The 10,172-nt window shown below is 42.4% G+C and overlaps 1 protein-coding gene across 1 annotated transcript in view; it reads left to right on the forward strand.

The window, feature by feature from the left end:
- The first annotated feature begins 2,703 nt into the window (after positions 1-2,703).
- The window catches only part of LOC102192529 (protein unc-13 homolog A), a 34,649-nt gene continuing 27,180 nt past the window's right edge, over positions 2,704-10,172 (forward strand). The window contains exons 1-4 of the mRNA XM_013912738.1: positions 2,704-3,128; positions 7,294-7,323; positions 7,526-7,625; positions 9,892-10,009. Of these exons, the coding sequence (XP_013768192.1) occupies positions 3,107-3,128; positions 7,294-7,323; positions 7,526-7,625; positions 9,892-10,009 (270 nt within the window). The 5' untranslated portion in view covers positions 2,704-3,106. The remainder of the gene's footprint in view (positions 3,129-7,293; positions 7,324-7,525; positions 7,626-9,891; positions 10,010-10,172) is intronic.

Here is a 10,172-nt window from a genome sequence, read left to right on the forward strand (position 1 = left end):
GGAAAAACATATATATATATATAAAATGTACAATATACAAGCCGTAAGTAATATGTAATAAATAGTGTTATGTATATACAGTTGAGATAACTGATAATAACAGAGGACATGAGAGATGCAAAGGGCTGAGGTGCGCCAAATCACAAAAGAACTGGTCCAAAAGGTACCGTTGGGGGTTGATCTAACAGGCACTACCATCTATAAAGTGTCTGACTGGCAATAACTTCATTTTTCAGTATGAAAGTGATCTCAAACACACCGACAACACAGTGAACGCATACCTGGATAAAGAAAAACACACAATAGAACACTATCAGTCATTGACTGGCCTCCCCAGAGTCAGACGTCAACACTATTGAAGCAGTGTGGGATCATGATGAAAGAGAAAGGAACAAAAGGCAGCCAGAGTTTATATTTTGTAATATGGATCCACTTATATGTCTTTTTAGCCTGACAGATAAGTTTATTTATATCACGTGCATGTGCACCAATAATAATTAATTTTCACAAGACTCAAAATAATGATGATAATCGCTTTTTTGGATATTTGCTTCATGAGCAGCTGTTCAGACCACAACATTTTTTATCACCTTTAACTATTTCATGTATATACTCTTGCACACATTAGCTGTCACTTGGCACTGTCTATATTTCATCTTACTGTTTCTTAGTGTGACTCAACTGAGTCTATGTTTTGCAGTCTTTGCATTTCACCACTTTTACCATCTGCCTTGCTTGTCAGCCTTTGACAAACCCCTGAGATGCATGTTTGATAGCGCCTATTCCACAGCAAAGCCCTTTTTTCTGTCTCCATCTCCATTGTGACACTTTCTTTGTCGGTCTGGCAAAAAACAAAACAAAAAAAAAGAGATTATAGCCAATGTTGTAGTGCTTTATCCACCTATAACACACATTTACAAATTTGAATGTGCTTGAATGTGTGCTGGGCTTGTTCTCATGGATGCACAGGGGTGGACTAATGAAACTCTAGTCAAAGAGTACGACACTGTACCTGAATAGTCCTGAAACTGTAGAAAGACTTCGTGGGAATGTTAGACCAGATGCTTTGGATGTGGACCTATGCTTGCAGTAATAACAAAACGCTTTTGAAAGAGTTGCATCTGAACAAACCACAGGACCACAGGAACCATGTACTGGTTTGGTGTTGGGCTCTTTGACAGTGGCGGAGGGTTGATGATTTAGTCTTGTCTTGCATCAACAGGACCTGGGCACCTTGTAGTCATTGAGTTGACCGTGAACTCCTCTGTACACCAAAGTATTCTAGAGTCAAATGTTAGGCCATCTGCCTGACAGCGAAAGCTTGGCTTAAACTGGACCAGGAATGTGATCCCAGGGAGGCACAGCAGCAAATCTACAATAGAATGGCTGAAAATAAAAAACGTTTTGTAATGGCTCAGTCAAAATCCAGACCTCAACCTGACTGAAAACCTGCAGTGGGATGTTAAGAGCACTATCAAATTCCTGCAAACGTCAACGAACCGCAACAACGCCGTAAAGAAGAGTGGGCCAAGTTTCCTCCACAAGGATGGGAGAGACTGATAGAGTCATGCAGACAATGATTACTCCAAGTTATTGCTTCTAAAAGGCTTCTATGTTGTTGGAATTAAATAATTTGCTGTGCCTCAATAATGGTATGCTTTTTATTAATAATAAGTGTTATAAAGTTATATAGTGTAGTATTAAGTGGACGCAGCCCTGAAAAATAAAGGCATGAGACCATGTGTCCTTGGGGAGTAGAAAGCTGCAGACTCTCGCTCACGCTTGCCTTGGAAAATGTAGATAAGAGGGGACCATCTCTAGTGGAAAGTTACTGAGACACTGTTGTTTAGACTAGAATGGTAGTATATTAGTAGTTGCTTCTGTAATAAAACTGTTAGGGGCACACCAGCATTTTGAGATCCACGGCAGCGTGTCATGCAGGACGCATCTCCCTTCTAGAAGTAATGTGAAAGAGTAATAAAGTGTTAAATGGTCTACTGAGCAGTGTTTTGTCTTCCATCGGATGCCTCTGAGGAATCAAAAGAACTCGGTGTAGTGTTGATATTTACAGTGTGCATAGATTCTCACAACCTGCTTCTTCTTTCTTTAAATATTGATGTTATTGTTGATCATCTCAGGTAGTATTTAGCTAACTTACAGACTAGATAATTTTTTAGTACTTCCTGATGTGTAAAAGCTTAGGTTGGATAGGGTGCACTTTCTTTTTTTTTACCATGAGGGTACAAAGTTCTGTGGACAAGTGGATGACCTCCTGAATATTTTCAGCGGATACTGCAGTGATGCTTTTTGGGGGCTGCACTAACTGACAGTTATACAGTAAAACTCTATTTTCAGACTGATTTCTGAACATGATAGTGGATCTGCTGTGAAACCCCTATCAACACACCGAAAAGAGGGCTAAGTTAAAGGGTTAAGTGCTATTGGATGGGATTAGATTATTTACTTCATCACTGGGTGTATTTTCCATATGCATGACTTAAAAAAAAGAAGAAGAAAAAAAGACCACGGATGCTAACTTGCTAAATGAAAGCGCCACCTGATGTTGATGTTACCACCGGATCCAGCCTTGGATGTGAACTGAGAAAAATACTGGACAACTTTCTCTCTGAAGCAGTGAATGGAAATTCCCGGTCGCCATATTGTTCATTGAGTACATTACATCAGCCAAAACGATATTATTAATTACCCCACCTTCCCGCCTCCCCTTCTGGCTGCTACTCATCACCCGTGACGTCAGGGCGGCACGGCGCGGGGGAGCTGTCCTCGCGCGGAGGGTGCTGCTGCTGAAACAAGATGGCTGTGCGCGCTGGAGGAGCAGCGGCGGCGGAGGAGAGCTGAGGCAATGCAGAGGAGGGGGGGCGAGGAATTCACTTCTGTGTGTCTTTCTTGTCCTGCCAAAAGAGCAACAGCCCCGCAGAGGAGGAGACGACACGCTTCCGAGATGGTGCTGATTTGTTTCCGTTACCTTTTACGGTGACGGTTTTTAACGGGGCTTTTTTTATTTTTTTTAAACGGACGGACTGACCAAACAAATCACGGAGTCTGAGTAGAGGACAGCCGGGGACGCTCAACACCGCTACCAGAGATGTCCCTGCTGTGTGTGGGAGGTAAGAGGGGAAATGAAAGAGGCCGTGAAAGCCTGCGTGTTTCATGTTATTGAAGTATCACTAACTGCACCAGCTGTCTGACAGAGCCTGCGGGCTATCAGCTCCCAGCAAAAGTGTGTATGTGTATGCGTGTGTGTGTCCCGAGCTATTGTGCTGAATAGTCATTAAATCTCAGAGCAGAAACAGCACGTTTATTGCGTGGGGAACACCACTGGGATACTTTCAGCAGCACCGTGTGTGTTTGTTCAGCGCTGTCTGTGCTCACGTGTGTCTGACATGAAAAAAGAGCAGTTGTGACTGTTTGTAGTAGAAAGCATGAACGGGCTCTTTGACTTTCTGTAAGCCCGGGGAGAACCGCTGCATCTTCTCCCGGCTCGCACTGTTGCGGTTGCCCGGTGTAAGCCTCCGTGTGTGTCATCCACTTCATTCATTCATGCGTGGGCAGTCCAAAGAGGAGGAGGAGGAGGAGGAGGAGGAAGACGAGGAAAAGCCCCTGCCGCTGCCGCACCCCTCGCCTCCTCCTCCTCCGTTCACCGTGAGGGAATACTGGCTGTAGTCTGGAGGTGCGCGTCACTTCTGCGCGTTTTCCCTCAAGCGATGCGTCACCTCCTCCCACCAGACTCCCCGAAAGCACCTGATGCTGATACTGTTGCCTCTCCGCGCGATGAATAAGCATCTGCTGTGATTGCTCATAAGCTGGAACCTCCAGCTTCACATCCAGGGCGCGGTGAACGCACACGAGGAGAGGATGAGAGAGGCGGGGGGAGATTTTACAGCGAGACACGCGGTTGTTCTCAAGTGCGTTTTTGGCATAGTTTGATGATAGATTGGGGCTGAATCAGCAAAAACTTGCCACCTCAAAAAACCCAAAACTGTTTAAAAACTGTAGTCAATAGATGGAATTTAAGCAAAATTGGTGTTGAATAGCAAGTTGTCCTCTAAGAAAGTTCCAGCCAGGGCTCTCAGTGTCTTGTAATCATTCATCTACATTGCTCTGGTCTTTAAGATGCCATGAAACATGAAATGAAACTGAAGCTTTCAGTTTAAAGTCATTCCATAATAATTTAATGGGTACCTGCTTTCTCCTTTTTACATAGCTTAAAGGTGACGTTTAGAGAAAGCCTAGATGAGCCTACATGCACAAGTGCACTACTGAATATTTGTAATTTTTACTTGACTATTGACTTTTATATCAATTCTCTAAAGCTGTGACTAATACAGCCTCTAAAACAGATCAAGGGTTGGGCTGTAGTGTAGACATACAGTGTAGGTGAGCTCTAGGCAGCTGTCACATGTGTGTTAGTGGCAGCGTAAAGACAAAAGAGAAGTTAAGTGGTTCGTGAAGTCACCTTTGATATGGCAGGCCCATTATGGATGCCAGCCCACCACATCTTGTCCCACCGGGTCCACCCACTGACTGTTCCTGCTCTGAGTCAGTCCCAAGTGTCATTAAGACGCTGAGCGTTATTCATTCATAAACACTGGCTGCGGCTGTCAGTGTTGTAGTCTACGAGACTTGGCAGCGGGCCCTTTTTCTGTTCCGCTTACATCATTCATGCTTACCTGACTGGAGCTATTTCTGGCCTCCACAGTACTTCATGCCTCTCGAATAGGCAGCATTTCTTTGGCGCATCTGCCGACCAAGCAGAATTCAGACACTGATACAGATTAACTCTGAAAAACTTGGCTTCTTTTCCAGCAGATAGCCCACATACTGTACTCTGAAGTCCACTTATTCTCCCTGTCCTCTCGATTTGGACACTAAATCAGGGACTGACACTATCAGCAACTGCAGGGGCTGCTGCAGATCTCATGTATATGTGATCCTTCAGTATAAAGCACTGTCTGTCTGAGTCATGTCATCCCTCGTTTCTGTCACTGGATGGCTGAACTCAGCTCACATGATGAAAACTGCTGGCATATCAGATATACATACCAAAAAATAAATAAATAAATAAATAAAAAATGTATTTATTGTGGTGACAGCTGAGTTGGCGTGCAGCTGTGATGAAATGTTGTTTGCAGAGTATTTCTCATCATAACGCTCACTGTCAGAGAGATTTATGATTGCATGCTATCATTAAGCTTTAGCTTTCTGCCACTGAAAATCCAATTCACTTTTTATTGATCCTTCTTTTACATACTGCTGCTTTTCCAGGGCCGTGTTAGTGTTGACATTAAAACACAGCAGGAGGCAGGCTCTGATAGGGTCTTCCCAAACAATGTGAAGATGTAACATTGAATCAAAAATTTCATTTTCGGTTGTCTTTTACAGACATCAAAAGGAAGCAGAGTGTCAGGGCAAATCAAAAAAAAAAATCAATGTTATTGCAAATATGATAACCCATTGTTTGGATATTTATTTGTGTTGTTTAGCAATAAGAATGGTGGTGGATCTTAACATTACTCTCATTGCTGCAGGTCTGTGCGAGCAAGCGTACACACCTGCTGATGTAACAGTGTGCCACTTGAGTTTTTGTGTGCGGCACGAAAGAAGCGAGAAATAGAAACATACAACAAAAAAAAATAAATGAAAGTGCTCTGCTGACTCAGAGCAGTTTTTATTTTATGGTGGTTGGTTTCTGTGTGGACAAGCCTGTGGAGAGTATTGTGAAGTAATTTGTGAATTGGTGTTAAAATAGTTTTTGTTTTAAAGATCTGGTTGCATAATCCAGCGAGGCGTTTTATTAACATGTGCAAACACATGTAGTGTGGGGATCTGCATGGAGGAGAGCGAGTGGGTAGTGGAGCATTAAAAATGTATGGGCGTTACGTCAGGGCTGGTAAAAAGGTGCTGCAGAGAGAGAGAGAGAGAGAGAGGAGAGCCTGGGCTTTAACTGTATACTGAAAAATCACATGTGGTGAAGGTGGAAATGTTCCCTTTGAAAGCTCGTACAATAAACCACAATCAAGCCATATAACTGAGCTCCTGCATTATGTTAAGGACTTCATAATTAAATCACTTGCTTTATATGTGCACTGTGTCTGCTACTGGGGAATTAATAAAATTGAATAAACACAATTAATAAAATTCTAGTTTGGGTTTCAGTTTAACCCTTTCCACCCTGCTAGTCCCTGTATCAGGACCATATACAAGCCCATTTTACCTAACACTCACACTCCAATTGATGCACCAGGGGTAGCTTGTGGTTCAGTATTTTGCCCAAGGGTATTTGGACGTGCAGACTAGAGAAGCTGGGCATAGAACCACCATCCTTCTGATTAGTAGACGACCCGCTCTGTCTCCTGAGCCACAGCTATCATTGGGCAACACAGTGTTTTTAGTGAATACACCTTACTGATTTAACTTGGTGCGTGATGACTCAGAAGCAACACCGTCGTGCTTGATTTCTGTCGCATCAGATTCTGTAGAGTTGCAGCTCAGCAACAAAAGCACTGCCTTTTAGGCTGAAGTAAAATTCTTAGAGCAGAAAAGTAGTGAAAATAAAATCAACAAAGTAAAACTAAATGGGAAAGGAATTAAAAATGACTTACTAAATGTATTTTAAAAAATTGATAGAATATCATTTGTCTGAGGCTGCTCATTGTTGTGTAATTGGAAAGCTCATTAAGTGTTTTCTGCATGTGTTCTTTCTCAGACTAAAAGGAACTGAAATTAATAGGATGCATTTTATGGGTTAATATGCTGTAGTGTTACTGCTCTAACCCATGAACTAAAATGAGACTGACATCTGAGCTCTATCCCGTCCGTGTATTAGCATGTAGATGCGTTGTATTTGCCGTTTCTGTATCCCACACTGATGAAACTCAGCAGGACACCCGTGTTTTTCATTGCCAACTCGGCTGGAACTTATAAGCACCGAGTTCAAGTCTGGATCATTAAAATTTAGCTTCCCTGAGTCAAGACTTGAGCTATTTGTGTAAAATGTGGATGTTTGCTGTGCAGTCGTCACCAATTCCATCTGATTGGAAAGTATGCGAGGCTATTTTTTTCTTAATCTAATAATGCGATTAATTTATGCAGTAATTTGTTGTGATTTCATGTTATGTGTGTTTTACTAAAACTCACACTGTCATTTCTTGTGCATCGCAAGCATCCCCGTGTTGTCGGATTTCAGTGCAAAAGCTAAAAACAGAAGACACATTAGCATGGCAACAGATGGTGTTCCTGTGTGTCACTGTGTCCCTCTCTGTGTTTTCACAGTGAAGAAAGCCAAGCTGGATGGACCCCAAGGTAAGACCTGGGATCCTGGAAGTAACATGAGGTGCAGGGGCAGAGATATAAGTCTTTAAAAAGACTGAGCACACATTGTAAAGTCAAAGAATAGAGGGACAGGAAATCTGTTATTGTGTAGGAATACAGTTGAAGAGAGGGAGACTACCTTATTGTTTTCCATTTTAAAACACCTATTTCTTCTTCCCTTTCTCCTCAACAGAGAAGTTCAACACTTACGTGACTCTAAAAGTACAAAATGTGAAGAGCACAACCATCGCTGTCAGGGGCAACCTGCCCAGCTGGGAGCAAGACTTCATGTTGTGAGTCCTTTGTCATCTTCTGACAAAGCTTCCTCTCTTTCTCCTTCTGTACTCTCCTCTCTCTAACTGCATTCTCTTTCCATCCTCCCATCACACTCTCAACTCCAGCTACTTGAGTGCTTTCATGATGTTTTTCTTTTTTAATCTCAGCTTTTCTCCGGCCCTCTCCAGTTTTTCAGTCCATCCCAAGTGCCCTTTATCCCTGTATTGTTTCAAATATCTCGTCCTCTCTGCCTACAACTGCCTCATGCTCTTTTTCATCTGCTCTCCCTCGATACTTCTGCCCATCTCATCCTTATTCTCAACCTTGGCTCCTTCCCAGCCCCTCTCTCCTCTCCTCTTCTCTGTCATTTCCTCTAAACACAAATCCTTGTTATTCATTTTTTCAGCCTCTCCTCCTCATCCTCTCTGTATTTTATAGTCACCCCAGCACCCCTCATATTCACAGCTTGCTTTAACAATCTTTATTCACTTTAAAATTAGTTTGTTTTGTCTTATTTTACTTAGGATGTAATTGGTGGTTTCAGCCAATAAAATATTACACAACACTGAGTATTTTTCATATAGAGTGATCCAGTGTGGTACTGACAGAGTGGCAGCATATGGGTGATAAATGGTGAGAATCACTTAGCATGTGGGATGCAGCAGGCAGGATTACTGCGGCGTCCTGTGCATCTGTATGATGGTCGGAGGCGTTGAGTGGTGTGCTGGGGTTGCATCAGTGAAGCTGCGTTATGTAATGTTTGGGCTGCAGAGAGCGCCTCATGCCCCCACTCAAACCGTCTTTAAATGACTGTGCCCCCTCAGTCACCACCATGAATCAAACAGGCACTTTTCTTAAAAGGAGTCACCACCGAGATGGGAAATCCACTCCCTCCATTTCTTAATTAAAGTTCCCGATTTCTCCCTCCAGGCATGCGATACAATCACCTCCTCCACTGCCTTCATCACATTCTTACCCTCCCTCCCCCTTTTTATGCCTCACTCTCACTCTTTTTTTCTGTCCTGCTGTCTTGTAAATGTTTTATGGTTCATGCTCACATCCCAAAGGAACATGTTTTAAATTTGTCATAACGGAGCCCAAAAGTAATTACTTGTGTTTGTTTAATGTGGGGAAAGTATTCAGATTCATTACTTAAGTAAAACTACATGTAAAACAAAGCAAAAGTCATCCAGTACACTAGAATTTAAAAATTCTTAAGTGTTCATGGCAAAATAGACTTATAGTAAGTATAAATTGTAGACCTACACTCACTGGCTGCTTTATTCAGTACACCTGCTGAACTGCTTATTGACACAAATATTGAATCAGCCCATCACATGGCAGTAACTCAATACACTGAGGCATGTAGACATGATCAATATGACCTGCTGATGTTCAAACTGAGCACGAGAATGGGTGAGAAAGGTGACTTAAGAGACTTTGAAAGTGGCATGAAAGTGGTGTGTTGGTGTCAGAAGGGCTGGTGTGACTATTTCACAAACTGCTGATCTACTGGGATTTTCCCACACAAGCATCTATAGGGTTTGCAGAGAATGATCCTAAAAAGAAAAAAGCTGATTCACACAAGCTCGTCAAAACCCGACAACAGAAAATTGGAAAAATGTTGCCTTGTGCTGTAATAGTCTCAATTTCAGTTTAGGCTCATGATAGTAGCGCAATGGTGTGGGGCATATTTTATTAGCACAGTTTTGGGTCCGTTAGTACCAACTGAGCATTGTATACCCATCCTCTGATGGCTGCTTCCAGCAGGATAACACACAATGTTGCAAAACTCAAATCATCTCAAACTGGTTTCTTGAACATGACAGTGAGTTCACTGTCCTTCAGTGACCTGCACAGTCACTAGGTCTCTCTTCACCTTTGGGATATGGTGGAACAGGAGATTTACATCATCTGTGTGCAGCTGGCAAATCAGCAGCATCTGTGTGATGCTCAAGTATATCAGGCATACCTTTAAAAAAGTGGCTAGTGAGTGTATAATAATAGTTGTTACGCAGGAAAAATATTTTATTTGACACTGATACTGTATGTGAAACAATGTGAAAGTGTCCTAATTTATAGTTACACAACTGTGCCATTTAATCTACTAACACAGGTTTTTTTTTTAATCTGTTACAATGTTTTGCATTTTATAAGCTAATCATATGTTCCTAATGAAATAGTACAGCATTAGTCTCTTTAATACTCTTAAAGTCTATAGACGCATGCAATAGTCAAACTCTTTGTCTGGATTTTGGACTTGAATTTTCTTTGTCTTCACAGTGAAATTAACCGCCTGGACCTGGGTCTGACAGTAGAGATGTGGAACAAAGGATTAATCTGGGACACCATGGTTGGCACTGTGTGGATTCCACTTCACAGCATCCGGCAGTCCAATGAGGTTTGACACTAACCACGATCACAACTTTAGAAATAGCTGTCAAGTGGTGGTTGAGGACTCTTCACTCAGTTTTATGTTTGTTTAATGCAGGAAGGTCCAGGGGAGTGGCTCACGCTGGACTCTCAGGTCATCATGGCTGATAATGAGATCTGTGGCACCAAAG

The sequence above is a fragment of the Pundamilia nyererei genome, unplaced genomic scaffold (genome assembly GCF_000239375.1).
Source record: "Pundamilia nyererei isolate P.nyererei 1_Seehausen unplaced genomic scaffold, PunNye1.0 scaffold00004, whole genome shotgun sequence".
NCBI classification, from domain to species: domain Eukaryota; kingdom Metazoa; phylum Chordata; class Actinopteri; order Cichliformes; family Cichlidae; genus Pundamilia; species Pundamilia nyererei.